Source organism: Solenopsis invicta, chromosome 4 (assembly GCF_016802725.1).
Source record: "Solenopsis invicta isolate M01_SB chromosome 4, UNIL_Sinv_3.0, whole genome shotgun sequence".
Lineage (NCBI taxonomy): Eukaryota > Metazoa > Arthropoda > Insecta > Hymenoptera > Formicidae > Solenopsis > Solenopsis invicta.
In genome coordinates this window covers 12,517,501-12,538,342 of record NC_052667.1, presented here as the reverse complement: position 1 = coordinate 12,538,342, position 20,842 = coordinate 12,517,501, and the positions used below count along the sequence as shown (strand labels likewise).

Below are 20,842 nucleotides of genomic sequence, written 5' to 3'. Positions count from 1 at the left end.
CGGGCTTCTTATTCATCCACATTTCATATGGAGTTACAGTTGAATTCGTTCGAGATGTTTGATTGAGAATGTAGATGGCCGTGGATACGGCTTCGGCCCATAAAAATAGCGATAGCTTTTTGGCGTGCAGCATCGTACGAGCGCTCTCCACGATGGTTTGGTTGTCCCTTTCCGCCTTGCCGTTTTGTTCCGGCGTGTATGGGGCGGTTGTCTGCATCTGTATGCCACGGTTTGACAGATAATTCGTCATGTGAGCGTTGACGTATTCCTTTCCGTTGTCAACTCGTAGTAACTTTATTCGATGTCCAAATTTTGTTTCCACCATCCTGTCGAAAATCTTGAATTGATCGAAGACATCTGACTTGTGTTTCATAAAGTACACTACTTGGAAACCTGAGGCGTCGTGCTTGAACGTGACGAAGTATCTTGATCCGCCAAAAGATTCCGTTGAAAATGGTCCGCACACGTCCGAGTGTATGTAATCCCCTGGTTTTACAATTGTTTGCTTGTGGTTACTTTGCTTGAATTTCAGTCGGTGTGCTTTTCTTATCTGGCACGCTTCGCAAAAAAATTTTTTAACGTCTATCATGGTCATACTTTTAATTAATTTGTTACTGGTTATTTCTTCCAGCGTTCTAGCGTTAACATGACCCAGTCTTTCATGCCACATTCTGAGAGTTGCTGCAACATTTGCATCTTGCGTTGGAGGTTTCTTGACTTGAAACAGCATTCTGTACAAATTATTTTTTTGATGGATTCCGACCGCTGTGACTTCCTTGTCACGCTTTACAGTGATACGTCGATTCTCAAAGGTTATATTGTTACCTCTTGACACACACTCGCCAACTGAAAAAAGATTCTTTCGTACACGTGGGATGTATAAGACGTTCTCCAGCTGGGCTTTGCGCCATTTTCCGTTTACTAATGCTTTGATTTGGATCGTTCCGACTCCTGCTGCTTCGCACACGCCGTTGCACACGTCGTTGCCGAGGAATACTGATTCGCCTGTAATAGGAGAGAACACGTTGAACCATTCGCGACGATTCGTTATGTGTCTTGAGGCACCGGTATCTGTGAGCCGCACTTTATTCGTGTCTGCACACAACAGTTTCTTTTTGTCGACGTTTGAGGGACCTGCTTTACCGGCACGACACTCTATCGGATGTCGCGATCATGAATGCGCACTTCTCGCCACCCGACTCTTTATCTCTCTTTTTCTTCCGCACAAAATGGCCGGACTTTTTGCAGTAGTGGCACTTGAATTCCTTATGTGATCTGGCATTTGGTTTCTTGTCCTGGCTTTGCTTAGAACTTTCCACTTTCTTACCGACACTCATGGCGGCTAGCACGCTCGCCGTTTCCTCTTTGGCGGTTAAGCGGGTTTCCTCTTTCAGTAATCTTAACTGCAGATTATTTAGCGTCTGACTCTCTGCGTCCATGCTGTCCCACGCTGTAATAAGCGAATTATATTTGGACGGCAGGCTTGCCAATATTTTTGTTATAACGGCTACGTCGGATACCTTTTCTCCGACGTCTTCGAGTTAACGAGCCATGTTCTGCACCTTGGCGAAGTGTTGCACTACTGAATCGCTCGCATCTATTTTATACTAATGGAATTTCTGATTCAGTATCAGTTTGCTCGACTCGGATTTCTGCTCGTGAATTGTAGCTATTTTTCTCCACATCTCCTGTGCCGTGGTGCACGTTAACAAAAGTTGTAGGTGGTCTTCTATGGATGACGTAATGACGAATATTGTCTTCGCGTTGTCCTTGTCCCACGTTTTTCTTGCAAGGTTTTCCTCGGCTGGCCTGCCTCTCACACCGTTCACCACGTCTTTCACGTCGTACGCGACGAACACTGGGTTTATTAGGAACTTCCACGTCTGGAAGTTTGTCTCGTCAAACTTTTTAATGTTTCTCAAAGATATCTCGCTCGACATTTTCACAACGATTCACCAATGGCTTTCTTTCACGCCTCGTGCCCGACTGATATTTTGCAAACCTTGATTTTCGATTCACACGCGTTTGCTTGGGCCCACAACCTAATCTAACCTAAAGGTCTGTGGTGAAGGTAGAGAGGAGATACACGCCTAGACTGTAGAGGAATACACGGTTTATTATAAAAGATAATCTTAGCTGGACGCGACGCGGACGATCTCGTGCACAGATCGCGCGGGAAGAGAGACACCACAGGCGAACGACGATCGCGCAGACGCACACGTAGAGAAGACAGGACTCGCATGGTTACGGCCGATCGTTCTTGGCGCGCCACCTCGCATGCATCACACATAGGCACTCGCTGCCCTTCACTCATACTTGAAACGCGTAAAACAATTTTTACCTTAACAAAAGTATATAAAATCACACAAACAATACAAGCACAAAGACCTAGCTGCGATCGTAGAAGACATTCTTGTTCAATTTAAATTTGAAACAATTCTATAAAAATTTACAGTAAAATGCTTAAATTGAAACACTTTTGTCAATTTTTGTTACTTTTTAGTGCGTTTTTTCTATTAATTTTTCGGTGAAATTACATCAAAATAGATCTAATATCCCGGAAGAAAAAATACGTCAAATTACAACTAACACGGATTCCGGTTTTTCTTTTTTTCAAAAGGGGTCAGCCATCCAAGCCAGAACCGCTATCAACGTTTAACTACAGAGATCATCATGAACTACCACTTTGTGGTGATCTATGAACATTTGAAATTTATAGATATATATTTGTGATAGATCAGTTCAATAGATGCCAGAAAGATGAAATATAATTAAAGAAATACATTTTTTTCTAAATAAATAAATGTAATGTTACAGCTTTATTGATGTTTACATATGTAAAATAGCATGCTGTGTAACATACAAAAAGAAGTTTTTGATATAAACTTCTAATATCTATAAATGTATATTTGTTAAGAATTAATTTAACAAGAACAAAATTTAACCAAAAATAGAAAGTAAAAATATCTTTTTCAATAAAAGTAATTATTTTTTTTTTAATATCTAAGCAATGGTACCACAAATTACAATATTCTTAATTCAAGAATTGTCGAAAGTGGTACAAAAATTTGCAAAATTTTTAGAAACTGGTATAAACATTTATAAATTTCAAAAATTTGATAGGTCATTAATTTTAGAAGTTTCTACATAAATCTCCGAAAAAGTATAAATTTGAATTAGCCATAATTGCAAGAGATTTAAAAATTGTAAAAATAAATCAATTTTTTCTACACGTAGAAAATTGTAGTATTTTATGGGAAACTGAAAGATCTGGAGTTTATAATTTCATAAAACGTAAATTTTAATGGATTTTTGTAGTCATTTATAAATATAAGGGGCAGTCAAATGAAAACGAGACAAATGGAAAAATGCTCGTTATACAGTCTGTCTTGTTTTCATTTAAATGCCCTTTATAATTGTAATATTCTATAATTAAATAGATGTCTTAACTATTTAAAATTTTGTTCTTAATCAAATTTTTTTAAATTTGTATATTTTTGTACTACTTTCTAAAAAGTTATAGATTTTCATAAAATAGTACTTTCCTCAATTTTTTAATGGGAGGACAGTGTAATTTTTAATACTATTGCATATATAATTTTTACAAAAAAATAAAAATTTGTATAAATTTTATTTTTGTTAGAATTTTGTATTTATTCATTGAAATCTTTCCTATCAGAGCAATTTTTAGACTAATTTAAAGTAATATTTTAATTTTTATATAAAATGTATTTACATGCAATTTACAATTTAAAGAGACTCTCGAGATTTAAATGAAAAATATTGTCAAGGTTAATAAGAGTCAGCGCTGTTATCAGTGCGCACAAGAAAAAGTTATTCTATATGTCAATTACAAATAAAATGGACGTTTCGACTCTCTTTGAAGTCATTCTCAATATAATACAAACTTCGACTAACATAATAAAATTGTAACAATTAATTGTCCGGCCATCGTCGTTCCGGTATTCAACTGAGTCACTCACGATTTGCACAAGCCGTGGTGTAGCTTTTCCAACATGATAGAGGAGATGGCAAGCTTTCTCTATAACTATATGTGAAATTCTGCATAAAATCTAAACGATTGACAAGATCATTTAAAACAGTGACTCATCACCAGATCACGACAAAAACCACCAAAGCCATGGATAAAAAATTATAGCAACTTGCAGTCACTATACAAGTACATTTTTAATTGCTGTAGTTTCTGACAGCGCTGCTTACAAGTGACTTAGCGTTAACCATGGATATAAGAAACATTGAAAGTCAAATAGAAAATATATACAGTCAATATTCAAGCGGGTGGGACCAAAGCAGACAAATAATCTCCGCCGTTGAGCAATAAATAGATTATATGAAGAGAACAAAAGTTATTAGTTAGAAAATAAAAATGTGTTAATAAATTAGGACAGTGACAATTAAAAAGAAATTGATATAAATAAATTTTTTCAATATGAGACCTTTGCCGTCCATCCCAAGATTTGTTCAAAATCAAATTATCATTAAATAAACAAATTGGGTAAAAGACTTTACAAAAGGGGAGCAGCCTCTGACGACCTTGACCTTGATATATGTTATCAATGGGAAGGTACTGAGTGACACACAAAAAGTTTTGAATAATGCTCACTTTTTATTAAAAAAATATTATCACAGAAAAAAAATAGTTTTTCTTAATTATTTCACTAAATATTCATTTTACGAAAAAATGTGTCAAACAAAAGATGAAGCTAGTAATAAGCTCTAAAAAAAGGTTGTATACATTTTTTATCTAACTTTAACACTTTAATCGTTATAGTAGAAAATCTATTTTAAAATAATTTTTTTTATTTTTAGTAGTTTTGTGTGAAAAGTAGATGCTTGGGCGGGGAAGGGGCTCCGCCCCTCCCCCGCACTTCCTCCCTGTATTTTTTGTAACCCAATCTAACTCTATTTTAATTGTAATTTAATCAAGGGTTGGGTTAGAAAAAATACGGGTAGGGGCGGAGCCCCTCCTCCGCCCACGCGTTCTCTGTATATTGTAGATAAACTGTTTTGCGTCGAAAACCCTTTTGACGCAAAACAGTTTTTCTACAATAACGACAAAAGTATTGAAATTAGATAAAATATGTATATGACGTTTTTTATAGAGCTTATTACTAGCTTCATTTTTTGTTTGACATATTTTTTTGTAAAATAAATATTTTCCGAAATAAGTAAGAAAAACCGTTTTTTCTTTCTGTAATGATATTTTTTAAATAAAAAGTGAGCTTTACTCAAAACCTTGTGTATGTCACTCAGTACCTTCCCATTGATAACATATGTCAAGGTCAAGGTAGTCAGAGGCTGCTCCCCTTTTGTAAGTGGTTTACCACAAATTTAGGTCGATATAAAGTTCTAGAATTGAATCACATGGCACATCTACAAGATTCATAACTTTTTTAGCAATGAGTTGTTGTTTTCAATCTTCTGTCTGTTTGGCCAACGTACAAAGCATCACAGTCTTTACATACAATTTTATATACAACATTTTTCTTCGAATTCGACGGGATAGCGTCTTTCTGTACTCTAATAATCCTGTCCAATCGAAATAACATCTCACTCAGTAATCACAGAACAAAAAATTAATTGTAATCACGAATTCAATTAAGATAATGTTCATATCTTGGATTCAGAGAGATATTTGGGCAGGCACTTAGTGTCTGAAATGCTTCATATCCAGATGCAAAAGAATAGACTGAATCTACAATCGGACACTGCTTGCATCATGCGTATCTCTCATTGCTAAAAAAATTATGAATCTTGTAGGTGTGCCATGTGATTCGATTCTGGAATTTTTATATCGACCCAACTTATATAATTTGTTTATTTAATAGTAATTTGATTTTGAACAAATCTTGAGATGGACTGCAAAGGTTTCATATTGAAAAAATTTATTTATATCAATTTCTTTTTAATTGTCACTGTCCTAATTTATTAACTCATTTTTATTTTCTAACTAATAACTTTTGTTCTCTTCATGTAATTTATTTATTTCTCAACGGCGGAGATTATTTGTCTGCTCTGGTTTCCCCCGCTTAAATATTGACTATATATATTCTCTATTTGACTTTCAATGTTTCTTATATCCACGGTTAACGCTCAGTCACTTGTAAGCAGCGCTGTTAAAAACACCAAATTACAGCAATCGAAAATGTACTTGTATAGTGATTGCAAGTTGCCACAATTTTTTATTCATGGCTTCGGTGGTTTTCGTCGTGATCTGATGGTGAGTCACTGCTTTAAATAATCTTGTCAATTGTTTAGATTTTATGCAGAATTTTGCATATAGTTATAGAAAGAGCTTGCCATTTCTCTTCCTCTATCATACACGTCTATCATACGTTGAAAAAGCTACATCACCGCTTGTGCAAATCGTGAGTGACTCAACTGAATACCGGAACGACGATGACCGGACAATTAATTGTTACAATTTTATTATGTTAGTCGAAGTTTGTGTTATGTTGAGAATGACTCCAAAGAGAATCGAAATGTCCGTTTTGTTTGTACATTACAATTGACATATAAAATAAACTTTTCTTGTGCGCATTGATAACAGCGCTGACTCTCATTAACCTTGATAATATTTTTCGTTTAAATGTATTTAAGTTAGTAATTGTTTGTAATTACATTTTGTTCTTTGATAAAGATAGTATAAGATGATACAATTTTCGAAAACTCATTTCAAAGAACTAACAAAATAGTAAAAACATTCTAACACATTATTTAGTACACATAAATTCACATAAAGATGTATATTCGATCTTTTGTCTCGGTTGTGACTGATCTTATTTGTAATATCGTAATATGGAGATTCTTGTAATCATTTTTATATTGATATTTAGTTTGATGTTTTTGCTTGATTTTGAATCGATCGAACTGTATTACTAGTGCTAAATTGTAATTGAGAGAAACATGACGAAAAAAGAAGCAAATACTAAAAAAAAAATTAATAAGACTATGAAACATTTCGATCGCTTTCAAAACAAGAGCCATGTATTTATTCATAAAAAATAAAATAGGAAATATGTTTGTAACCTTTTGTAGGATGAAGAGAAAAAAGATGGCAGAAAAATCGAGAAAATTGATGAATTACCTAGCGAATTCGAGTGTTGCTTTTGTACTACGAAGGTATTTACGATCACAAATATTTTTTTATCAGGCGGCACTACATACACCAATGGGCTGTCTGCGTGTCCGTAGTATCAAGATTATGGACCACACGTCAATAAAATGTTCTAAGCTAATTTCTATCCTTAAGGTGTGCGTAAATATATGTACGCATATATTTATTTCTTCTCTCTACACATTTCTCTGTCATCCGAAAATAAACTTTTATTCATCTTTGAAGTGATGACATGTGTGATACTTTTTATGTTCTTCCTCTCCGTTTTTTAAAATATCTTGAAGTTAAAATGGTTGTCATTCTGTGTAGGTATATATGCCTACCATACGATATGCACTATTTATAAGGTCCACTGGGTGTATGCACTGCCTTCCTGTAGCTTCTTTACAAAGAGTAACTTTTTCGTTGAACGCACTTTGTTTAGTTAAAAATTATAATAAAGCACTCGTAGTTTGTTTCTCCTTTTTAATCATTTATACATAACATTTTATAGATCAAGGCATCGTATTTTTTTTTACCACAAGAAAATTGTGCCAATATTCAGCCCTTCCTTTTCCTTTAATATTCTTAACTCGAGTGTCAAGTATATTTATATTTTATAATTGATACGCACATATTCACACCTACATTTATCTATGTATAACAATATATGCACGTATGTACGCATTTTTTTGCTTTTATACATCAGCATGTAAGTGCACGTAACACACTGTTAAGACACACACACACACACACACACATCTTACAAAAAATGCATAGAGATGATAAGACGTTTTTCTAAAAACCTAAAACAAAGAAATATAAAAAAATTTTTCTTATTCACCAGAAGTATGACTGTCAATGAAACTAAAGCTAAATAAAATACACAAATTTCACAAAATAGCAATTGTTTAAGAAAATAAGAGTTATGTAGCAAATTAAGTTAAGAAATTCTTTTTATGTATCTTGAAAATCATGTAACTTTTATAATCTATAATAAACAGATATAATAAGTAAGGTAAACATACAACTACATGGCCTAATTCCTAATATGGTTTATTACGTTAACTTAATTTCCGCCTGCAAATATTGAATAGCGATGTAAACAGTTCTAGTAGTCATTACTAACGCATCTAGTATTTTTTTCTTAGTTTTGACATTTCTTGATAACATTCAATCAGCATACACAATTATTTGCGTAAACATAAGCATAACAATTTTTTTTGTTGATCGCTGAACGCGATAAAGTGTTTTTTCGACATGTGCTTTTGCACTATTTTGATTTGAAAAAAAAAAGTATACCAGAAGTTCATCGATTACTTGAAGAAAGTTATGGTGATCAAGCTCCATCGCATACAACATGTAAAGAGTAGTATAGACAATTCAAATGTAACAATTTTGATGTCAATCACAAACCAAAAATTCGAAGACGATGAATTGCTAGCATTTTTGCACAAAAACTCAATTCAAACGTTAGAAGAACTTAGAAACGAGTTAGGAATTACTGAAGCAGCTGTTTCCAAACGTTTACACGCCATGAGAAAGATCCAAAGGAAGGAAAATAAGTACCACATGAATTGTTTGAAAGTGCCATTCACAACCGTTTCAATATCACAGTTTTCTTACTTGCCAGGCAAAAAAAGAAGATTTCTGTGGCGTATTGTGACTGGTGATGAAAAGTTGATCTACTACGACAATTTCAAACGCAAGAAATCATGGATAGACCCAGGACAACCATCAACATTGTAGCCAAAACGGAACATCCACGATCATAAGGTAATGCTTTGCATTTGATGGGATCAGCAAGAAATTCTGTACTACTACTAGCTGCTGAAAGCGAACGAAACTGTTACTGCCGATGTCTACAAACGTCAATTGAACAAATTGAATGATGAGCTGTTGCAAAAAAGACCAGCAATAGCGAGTAACAAGCGCAAAGTTATTCTCCTTCACGATAACGTTTGGCCACACACTGGAAAAATCATCAAGAAAACACTGACGCAGCTCTAATGGAAAACTCTTCCTCACTCAGCGTACTCACCAGACATAGCGCTTTCTGATTACCACTTGTTCAGATCAACGTAGCACGGCTTGAGTGGTACACGTTTTCGAAATGTTGAAGAAGTGCAAAAATGGGCTTCAAAACCGACATTGTTTTATCAAGATGATATTGCCCAGTTACCAGAAAGATAGAAAAAAGTTGTAGAAAGTGATGGAAAATACTTTCATTAAAACAATTTGTACAAATTTTTTTCAATGAATGCTTTTTCTCAGCCTTTTTTAGGCAGAAACTAAGTTAAGATCTTAATACGTGCTGTTTTACGTACAATAATTACATGGTGAATTAAACAAATAACGTTAATACAGATTGGTAACATGACTTGTTTCTAACAGTTGATTGCTTAGTTTGTGTTAACAGTGAGGTCAAAAGTGAAATTTTCGTGATAGTGTTCTCGTCATCTAAAAGATTTCAGGAAAATTACTGTTTTTTATCAAGTCATGGTTATTAACCTCCGTTTATATTATTGTAGCTCTATATTTAAAATTTTACAATGCTGTATTTAATTTATATTTTCATCATAACGTTCTGATTATAAAACCAAAGAAAAAAACTGTAAGGTAGAACCAATGCGGCTTAGATCAATAATGAGTACACAAATGTTGATCATAATGTTTCTTTAATATTTTTATTATTTTAGATCATTTTTAATCCATTTATTGCGACACATAAGGTATGATTTTAAAAGGAAAAAATTGAAATAAATTAATTGTTCACTTAATAAATTATCGACGGAAATAGCTCTTTGTGTATTTTTATATGTTAATAAATACGTTAATGTATTAATAAACTAATAACTTTATATAAAACTTATTATTAAACTCATAAAACATTAATATGAGGTCAACTCGTATAAATTTTAAAATACTTTAAAGTACAATAAAGTTAATAAAGCAAGCAAAAATTTGGTTGTTCATATAAATCGTAATTCTTTAATTTAACAATTCAACACAAACGTTTCGACTCTATGGAATCTTCTTCAATGTGCAACAATATTATTATATTGTATTAACGAAAAATGAACACCGTTGAACAGTTAAACTCATCGTTAAGAAGACTCAATACGTGTTTGTTGAAGTGTTAAATTAAGGAAGTATTCCCGTAAGAGAGAGAGAGAGAAATCGGTATTTATTGAGCGCTTTGGTTAAGCGTTGAATAACATCCCTTCGGCCTGTTTTCAAAACAATTTTTAAAAATTAATTTTAAGTAAATAGTTAGACCTACAGATTTAATGTTTTATACTTATATTTATTCATCTTTGAAGAAGCATCTTAATTTTTTTCAAAATTTATTATTAAGAATTATGGCAAATACAAATGATTAATGAAAGTACAATTTTGCAGTTCTCTTCCATCGGGCGTCACGATTGCTACCTTTTTTTTGTACGATGAGGAAAATGCTTATGGCATACCAGGCTGGCTAGACCTGGTAGTGTTGGACTCGAGTCAGAACGATGCAATTCCGGCCACATAGTTTCAGCGACCGGGTTCGTCCCCCCCCCCCAGCTTACCAACTAAAAACCTCACTGAGCTACCTCACCCCGTATGAGAAAGGCCCCGGCATAAAATATTCTCAGTAGCCTTCCCCGAGGACAGAGCGTGAGCCCCCGACACGCCAGTTTGTCAGGTTGGGAGTGGGTGTGCCAGGTCAACAAGCTGAGATACGTCGGCTCAGCCATTTGTCCATCTCGGGGTAGCGTTGTGCAAGCACCGACGCGCCCCCCCCCCCGCGCTCCTTTAGGGCAGGAGGCGAGCGCTGAACTTACCCGTTCTGCGCCAACCCCCTGCCCAAGGTCCAAAGGTCCCGAGGAATCATCCAGGCCTACCTACTATCCACGAATGGCTGACCCGCCGGATGAGCAAAGACCCCGACTCATCGGGTGGCCCATAGCCAAGGTCCTTGTCTCCTGTGCATCCCCGAGCGCAGGGGTAGCCGGAAACAAGGTTCAGGATTGCAAGGTGACCCCTCCCCTCAGGGGGACACCCCGCGGCCCTATCAACTCAATGGATAGGCGACCCTGGGGGAGAGGGCGTCAACGCCCTCTCCGCCCGGGGTCTGGACACCTTCTTGGCAGGTGTGCTTAAGTTAAATCCCACTCGCCTCTCCCGTTGCGAAAGAAGGAGAGGCTCGAGCACCACCATCACCTCAGGGAGGTTCAAGGCAATCGGACTATCGAGTGCCTCGCACCTTTTCTTACTCAGCAAACTCATCCCTAGCCCGGAGGCTCTGAACGAGCCCAACGACAGGTCGATCACTTCCGTGACGAATGCTTCACCTATAGAAGCTTTCGTCACGGGAAGGGTCTCCTTCATATCTATATCGGCCGTCAGCTCCCCCCCTCTCGCCATCCCACCCTCCACGGCTTGAACGCCGGGAGGAGTGGAAGGCGGCGGGGACAGAGGCCAATCATCATTCAGATCTCCTCCCCTCTCCTGCTGTGGAGTAGGGGGAGGTCTTTTCCCCTGACGAACAGCCGGGGGGACCCGGGGGCACTTTTCACCGCCAGGGCGGTGATTATGCACCTTCCCTTTTGAGACACACTTCGAGCAAAACGGCCTATTCGCACATTCTGCCTGGGTGTGCCCTTCCTCCTCGCAATTGAAACAACCTGTCGGTATCGCCAGGACACCGGTGCTGTGTATGGCCATGGGTTAGGCACCGGAATTGCTGTGGAAGTGCCTTAAGCATCTCCACGCGAACCGCCACCCAACCCAGGGCCAGTCTGCCCGATTGGGCGATTTTTGCGGCCGCGGTGACCGGGCACTGTACAATAACAGAGCCCAGTCCCCGCCGGCTCCGCGTCACCCTTCCCACCGGGAGATCCGCCACAAAGCAACCCCGGGAATCGGCGACCGCGGTGGCCACCTCCTCCGGAGATTGATTTGTTGAATCCGGAGATGCGGATCCCCACTTTGCGTACAAGGCATGAAATCCGCACGTCCGGGCCCTCCGCGACGCGCCTTATTTCCGAGGCCAGCCGTTCTGCGACTGGCCTACTATTCTCTCCGGGAATCTCCAATAAGAGTCCCCCTGCCTGAGCTCGGCGGAACCGGAGTCCAGTGGGGTCCGATATTATGTCCCCAAGTACAATGGATTCTCAGACCAGCCGCATCACCGCCGCGTATGAGGCGTCATCCCCAGTCACCGTCACTAATATCGCGAATGACTTGGGAACATGTCTTCTAACTTTTCTCGCAGCGAGGATTTTGCTTTGCGGCGAAACCTCTTTTTTTAATTTTTTTTTTCTTTTTCTTTTTGGGCTTGGCCGCCGAAGGAGCGCTCAAAGCAGCTACCTCCGATGGTCTAGCCCCTTTCTCCTGGCGTTGCTGAGAAACGCTCTCCAGACCGCTTCAAGGAAGAGGATCAGAGGGGACCGCTCTTTGGGCACCCCTATCCACCCACCTCCTCTTTCGACTGCCGACGACCTCAATCCAGCTCCGATTGCCCGTAGACGCATTGGAGCCGGACGCGACCGCCGGCATGGCAGGAGGTTCCTCCCGCGGAGCCCCGGCATTTCCCTTTCGGCCTTTCCCTCTTTTGCCCCTGGCACCGATGGGGACGGCAGCCGGGACAGCCCCCGTCTCCACCCGCGCCAGGCGTCTCTCCAATTCCTCTACCATCACCACTAGCCGCTCCAACGTCCCCAGCACTTGCTCCTCGATAGGAGAAGAGCCGGGGCAGAAGCGGTCAACGAGAAGACCTTCTCCCAGTCGACGGCTGTGAGGCAGCCGCAGACGAGGAGGGACCGGTCTGCAGCATGAGGGCGCGTTTCGCCACCCCCTGCGTGGGTGCTCCCTTAATTCGGCGACCTCTGCCCGGAGGGAGCAAATCTCCTCCTCCCGGGGCCGTCGTATCCTCTTTCTCATCATCCCGCCCGAGACGGCCCATGGCGCAGTACGCTAGCGTCATGAGCGCCTCCCGGGCAAGATGATTATTGAGCTTAATGCGTCCAGACAGGTTGCCTGACAGCGGGCAACCCATGGAGGCCTTGTTTCGCGTTTTCGATCTCCCGGAGCCACCCATCGGTCAATCCGGCCAGATTGGTGGTTGTACTCCGAGAGATCATCCCCAGCTGACGGTCGATATAACGCCGCTGGTCCGGCATGAATAGGGTTAGGGGGATCCTGATACGCTGCCTAGGCCGCGCATCGCTCTCCCCCGTCTCCTCTCCCTCCGACTCCGAGCTCCGGATAACGTTGGCTCGGAGTCGACGGGCTCTAAATTGCTCCATGGGAACCCCATGGAGCCGGTCTTCAGTGTTTGCCCCGTCGGACAGAGGGGAGGGGAACCTGATGGGTCCACTCCAGTCCAGATGAGGATGGCCACGGGCGCGCCTACTTCTCACATGAGTCGGGAGGTCAGATCCGTCTCCCGGAACATCCGGAATCCGGACACGACCCTCCGGCTCGTCCAGATGAATGACCGGCTCCAAGGGGTTTCCGGTCACCTCTTCCTCCTCTGGCCGAATCACTTCCATGGATTTGACCCTGAGCTGGGAAGGACCCTGCCGCCTCTGATCAGGCGGGTCATTGGTGTCCTTCCTGCCGGGTATCCCCCACGGATGCGGATCGGCGTCGATCCCACCCTAGTACGTGGTGGCGACGCATATGCCACCGTCTCAAAAAATCGAGTCGCCATTTACCCAATTACACTATTGCCCTGTCGACCGGCACCCGTCTTGCGACGACCGCCGGCCAACAGTCGAGTCATCCCCAACGGACGAGGCGGGGACCTTGGCTTGAAGAACCGGCTCCACCCGCCCCAGCCCGCTGGGAGAGAAACATTTTTCCCGTTCCGAGAAGGAAGAGAACTCCAAATATTCCACCCCCTCCCCCTCCCAGTTGGAATCATCGCTTCCGGGTAGCTCTTCTTTGAGCTGCTCGAGAGCGAGAATCCGATTTATCACGCCGTAAAATTCGGACCCGAGGCGCTCACACGCAAGCGAGAGCCTTCTCAGGCGTCATGTTTTGACATGCACGCACATCAAACCCTACAGTCTCCCGTTCATCGGCGGAGCCTAGAGACACCCCACACGACAGCCCGTCGGGTAATGACGACAAGGGGGCACTCGGGACACTAGTCCCCCCTGCCGGCCCTGGGGTATCCAACCCCCCCTGCGCGGTAATTCATCATTATCTTGTTCCATGAAATCCATAAGTGGGGTATTGTTTTACGAGGAGAACCTCACCCTTGCCCCAAAGTATACTACGGGCCGGTGTCCGAGGACCACCGACCCGAGGCGGACCTAATGGACGACACACACATCACACACGCCGACTAGGGAAAAACAAAAACAAAAGTGCACGCGGTTAAGCGCACACCCAGGATAACCCATGATCGACGCGCGCAAGACAATGGATTGCGGCCGGGTGACCGGGACTCCCAATCCCAACAGGTACCCAGAACGATCCCCCGATCCATGACCTCGGCAAAAACCAACACCCCTCACGACGATGCCCCCGCGCTAACAAGGAACATCCCCGAGAAGAGATGCCAGCCGCACCGGTATACGGGTTGCTCCTGGGCCCGAAGGCCCGGTGTCAAACCCGGGCTAGTCGAAGCCTTTGACAACCAGCGGGTCAACACGCGGGATTTAGTCACTGACCAGAGAATCGTCCCAGGATTCGGCAAGGAGAAGGCGACCCGACCGCCCGCCGCGACGAACACTGTACACTGGATAGAAACACACCACCATGGCGTCTGAGACGCGAAATGCGACATCTCTGCGCCGCCATCTTGATTTTTTATAGAGGTCAATTCTTCGCGCCCCGGGAGGTAAAACCAAGGTCCTTGGTCCATTCCGCACATAATTTCAGCGCGTGATGGACTACGGTGTGTCAGCTCGGGCGCCAGGGTCACTGAAATCCCTAAATCTACGGTTTACTAGAGACCGCAGACCCCCTAGTGAGCTCGGGAAGTGAAGGAATGCCAATTCCTGTATTTGGAGTCAATCCGCAGCCTCGGAAGGCCCTGGAACGACTCCAGACCCCTACGGGGGTCACAATTGCTACCGTCCTGGCATCTGAAATAATTTTTTTTTTATTTTGTTCCTAATGAATATGACTATGGCGATATCCAAAAGAAATTAATTTGAAAAAAAATTGACAAAATGGCAGTACTTAAAATGTAAGAGTCTGATTTTTATTATGAAATTCTAACATTTGCAGTAAAAAATAATAGTAATTTTAAAGGTATCATAAAGATGGTTGATGACGCAATAACCATATATGTTTACTACATTTGTGTAAAATTTCAAATTGGCCGAGTACCCACTTAGAACAATAATCTCCAATGGACGTCTGATGGACGTCTTCCGTGAAGATTCGGACCTTTCGATGGATGTCCGATAGACGTCCAATAGACGGCCACTAGGCATCCACAGTTCCGCATCGCGCACATTCATTGAACGTTTATCAGACGTCCATTAGACGTTTTCAATAAATGTCCATTAGACATTATGTAGATTAATAAAGGGTTTATGGAGCCTTAGTCAATGACGTGAATTAATAATAGAGGAATTACAAAAAATTTACGTGAACAAAACAATATTTTTGTAATATTTTTCGCAAGAAAAAAAATTCCATTCTCAGGAATTTTTTTTGGATATTCCCCACCGGCCATCCATACAAGTCGTAACTTCAGTGAACGATGTTTAACCTTTACAACTGCTGCAAACTGATTCCTCGTGATGACCTGTAAACACTTATTGTGCTGATACCTAAATATAACTGATAGATCAGGGGGTCGATTGTGTATCATGTAACTAGAGTGAAAATTACAAAAGTGAGCAAATTCACTAGGTATTGACCACTAAAATTATAAATACTCTAGTAAATTTGTTCACTTTTGTCATTTTCACTCTAGTTACATGATACACAATCGACCCCCAGATCAATATTTCTTATTGAAACGTTGAAACATGTATAATTAAAGTATATCAATTATATAAACATATATAAAATTATAATTTTTTACTATTTTCTCAAATGCGGAATAGCATCTAGAATAACTTTTTTGTTATTTGTTTAAATAAGAATGCAACTAGAAAATGTATGCCTATATAATACAACAATTAAATTAAATATAAAAAAAATCTTATGGAGTTATAGAGGTTGGATGGAGATCTATTTGATTTCCATGACAGAAGTAAAATACCATGAAGCTATGGAAGTTTCATGGATTTTAAATGGATGTCCATCTGACTTCCACGATGGAAGTAAAATCTCATGAAGCTATGGAGGTTGGATGGATGTCTAATAAAGATCTATTTAATTTCTATGATGGGAGTAAAGTCCCATGGAGCTATGGATGTCTCTTGAAGTTCTAGTAGACGTCCATCTAACTTCCACCATGGAGATAGACGTCCCAGTTATGGATGATGGAGTTATGGAAGGGCAATGGACATTCACTGGAGATCAATTTCTATGTGGGAGTTTTTAAGAAATTATAGCGCTTAATTTGAAAAATGTCGTTTTGAGAAAAACGTGTTTAAAGTTTTGCAGGCACTTTTGAGATGGATAATGAATAATTTTAATAACTTATCCTTAGTCAGCTATGTCAAGGCTGTACAAGAAACCTTCCTCAACTTCAAAAAACTCGTATTGATCTTTTTTTTCTTGTCTCTTGGCAATTCTCGTCTCCTTTGCCTCATGTAACGCCTGGTACTCTGTACGTTTGATGTGTTCGTTGTCTCTGATATCGGCAAGAACTTTGTCATTTTGATCAATTTTTAATCCCATTATACCCATTATTTGCAAAATTAAATAAAAACCTTTATTAAAAATACAAACAGACAAAAAAGTCCCAATTTCCACCATTTTCTTTTCGCAGTGTAAATGTTTCGGTGCAAATGTACAAATCAATGACTTTAAATTTTCATTATTGTTTTGTTTATATAAAAACGCTAAAAAGACACATAAATACTAATAATTCTAATAACACTACTTGATACGTAACGATGCATTCGCTGTATGGAAATCTCGATCGCCATATGGAGGATGCGTCCTTTAAACCTTTATAACTTTGTTAATTTAATAAATGTTGTCTTCAAATTTTAGGGACACATTTTTGAGATTTCAAACTACGAGGGGTGTTCGATAAGTAATGCAACACATTTTTTTTTCTTAGAGCAGAATGGTTTTATTCAGGATTTAAATACACCATATTGTTCCCCAATTCTTTGGCTATCAAACCCTATTTTTTGACTAATCTCCGTTCAATTTTATGGCTTTACGCCACCTTAATGTGAGAGTCTGTATACCGCCATAGTACCATTCTATTGGTTTATGTCTAAGACAAGTTTTTACTGCATCAATAACTTCCCCTTCTGACTTCCACCTCTTTGGACTGCTGAAAGATGGACTTCACGAGAAGCATTACAGCAATGATGGAGAAATTATTGATGCAGCAAGAACTTTGCTCAAACACAGACCAGTAGAGTGGTACATGGCTGTACCAGGCTCTCACATTAAGGTGGCGTAAAGCCATAGAGCTGAACAAAGATTAGTCAAAAAATATTGTTTTATGGCCAAAGAATTAGAGAACAATTTTTTGTATTTGAATCTTGAATAAAACCATCCTGCTCTAAGAAAAAAAATGTTGCATAACTTATGAACGCCCCTTGTATAAAAATATAAAAAAATTTTAACGATTTTTTTGATCCGTTACACGAAAATACCCCCTTACAGAATTACGATTTATATGAACCACCAAATCTTTGCTCATTTTATTGGCCTTATTGTACTTTAAAGTAAACTTACAAATTTATAAACTTGTGAGTGTAACATTAGATCAATTTTATATTTATTTTTCGAACACTTTTTGTGAAAAACAAGAAAAAATGTTAGTACTTATATACTCAAAATGAACTAAATAGTACCTTTTCTAAAAATCGTATTATATAGAAATGTTTTCTACTTTACTTCTGGTCATTAATTCGGTCTGGACATTACTTTTTGAGCAAAAAATTAAAAAAAAATTTCAAAGCTTAGATCATATAAGGTACAGTTACATCACATAATAATTCTGATTTCAACAAAATAAAGATATGCACTTGCATAAAAATTCTTGCGAATATTCCTAAAAATTTCCAAAATATTTGTGCACATTACCAAAAAACACGGTTTTGAGAAAAACGATTCCAAAGTTCCAAATAAGCTTTTTTTATATATACAATACATATTACGCAAGTTTAAAGCAACAGTTCTGCAGCAATTCTGAGTGAATGTAACAACCCCTGTTCCTTTTCGATTAATTCTTTCCAAACATCATAATATTGCAGCAATATGTTAGTGATATTACTATATCACAGTAATATTAAAAATTTAATGTAATTACAAATATAGTATTAAGATATTACATTACTATACATTAAATTATAATATTGCAATGTTATTAGCAAGTTATTACAATACAATGTACCACAATGCAATAATATCACTAAAAATTACATTTCTTTATATCACAAGGTAACATTTCTGTAATATTTGTCTTATATTACATTGTAACGAATAGATTTGAAATATTAGTGTAATATCATACCAATATTATAATATGTTATATTGCAATGTAATATTATTGCATGATCAAATATTACAGTTGTAACGTTACGCTCCTCCACTGTACCGCCGCACCGGTCCGAACAGCCGACCGACGTGAATAAGCCGAGCACGTGCGTGTGCTCGGCAAATCGTACCGCAACCACGGGTTACTACGCACGAACGGCGCCCCACGCGCCGCGTTCAGTAAGCGCTCCCACTCCGGCCGGCCCGGCCGCGCGCGCTGATTGGTGCGTCCAACCGCGGCACTGTATATAAGCCGGCAGTGGGAAACCGAAGAGAGATCACACCGAACAACCGATCCTATCCAGCGCCGGGCATACTCGACGCTTCCTCGCTCGGGGATGCTCGAGCACCTCCTCAAGAATGTATCCTAGTTCCGCTCCACCGTACGACGGGCATTCTCGTCGTTTCCGCGGCCGGTATGCTCGGCCAATCCGATCCGGTCCACAGTACGACGGGCATTCTCGTCGTTCCCGCAGCCAGGTATGCTCGGCCAATCCGTTCCGCTCCACCGTACGACAGGCATTCTCGTCGTTCCCGTGGCCGGGTATGCTTGGCCAATCCGATCCGTCCGTTCCGCACGTCCCCGGGTATCCTCGAGTCCAATCCCGCCGACACCGTTCTTGTGTCCGGCTCACCGTACCTCATGGGGTATTCACCCCTCGCGAGATGAGGCCACTCAGGCCGCCACTGGCGTCGACACTCGTGCAGCGCGGAACCGTCCGCCGCGCCGCGAATCGTCAATACTGCGACCGCAACCGGTCACCGCACGAGCCAATCACGGCCCGTTTCACGGTCATCGGAATTTGCCGCCGCACAGCAACTCCGATTGTTAACTCCGAACGCCTAGCGCGTAGTCCGAATCCGTCCAAATCCGTTCTCTTGTTTAAATGTTAATTGACGTAGGGAATTATATTTTGTCCGGCCCGACCGATCGTCGTTCATGTACTTCGCGCGGGTCCGATCATTGTTTAACCGAACATTCCGATTATTAACTCCGAGCGCATAGCGCATAATACGAGTCCGTCCGTTAGTCTCTTCAGTTATCCGAATCCGTTCTTTTGTGTTGAGATATTAATTTGCATAATGAACTATATTTTGTCCGGCCCGACCAATCATCGTTCATTTACTTTGCACGGGTCCGATCGTTGTTTAACCGAGCACTCCGGTAGATTGTTAATATTTATGTATTCAGACAACCTTTGATAAATATATTTTTTTACGTTTGTCTCATTGTACCCAATACGGAGTTCTTATTACTACCGAAAACCCTGGCATCCGGCGAGCACATCCGAGCAACCGATTACGATATCACGCCGCAACAAAAAGTATCTCGACATCCGCCGCACCGAAAAGTACCAGCGTTACACAGTTCATGTTCCTCGTTACGATAAAAACAATAATTCTAACAAATTTTATGGTAATTATTTTATAAAAGAGACGGGGTAAGGTGACAAAGTGGCTAAGATGATGCATTGTTAATTTTTCCAAGTTAACAGCAAATAACGAATCGATGCTTAATTTATTAGAGACTTTAGATGGTAACAAATAATCTATGACAGTTTGATTTCAATCTGTCCATAAGAATAGATAATATAATAAGAAATGTGTTTTGGAAGTACACATCCATTACTTTTTAGTGTTTGTTCATAAGAAATAACATAATTATAATAAATATTGTTATGTCTGCCGCCAAAATTTTTCTTTATTTTTCTGCACCATCCGCATACGTTCATCAATATAATTCTCAATACGTTAAATTTTCCAAAAGTACAACAGAAACAATTATAACGAGAAATTTGACTTATAAAAATAATTTCAATTTAGTTAGCCTCTTTAAATCAGAATTTACACAACTAAAACTGAAATAGCTACGCGTAACCGTTTAATTTTTTTGATACTTTTCATTACATTTGAAAATAATAAAAAAAAGGTAGACTTGTGGTTGCATGATAACTGCGTGTACAAAGTGCTATCGCGCCATATATGCAAACCTGGGATCACTATTTAAAATATAAATTCAAATATTATACACGGTATCTAAGGAATGCGACTCACATCGCTTGCATGCACCTTCCCCGTGCATTGCGGCTTCCGCCTAGAAGC

General features: G+C 40.0%; 1 protein-coding gene across 10 annotated transcripts in view; it reads left to right on the top strand.

Moving 5' to 3' along the window:
- Positions 1-20,842, top strand: part of LOC105196676 (potassium voltage-gated channel protein Shab) — a 747,097-nt gene that overhangs the window by 362,678 nt on the left and 363,577 nt on the right. For 9 of the 10 annotated variants that reach the window (XR_005574686.1, XR_005574687.1, XR_005574685.1 and 6 more), the window contains one exon: positions 7,060-7,143. The exons of the other annotated variant lie outside the window; for it this stretch is intronic. Coding sequence is in view for 6 of the 9 variants with exons in the window: in XM_039448786.1 (XP_039304720.1) it covers positions 7,060-7,143 (84 nt within the window). In the remaining 3 variants the exon portion in view is untranslated. The remainder of the gene's footprint in view (positions 1-7,059; positions 7,144-20,842) is intronic. 10 annotated transcript variants of the gene reach the window in all.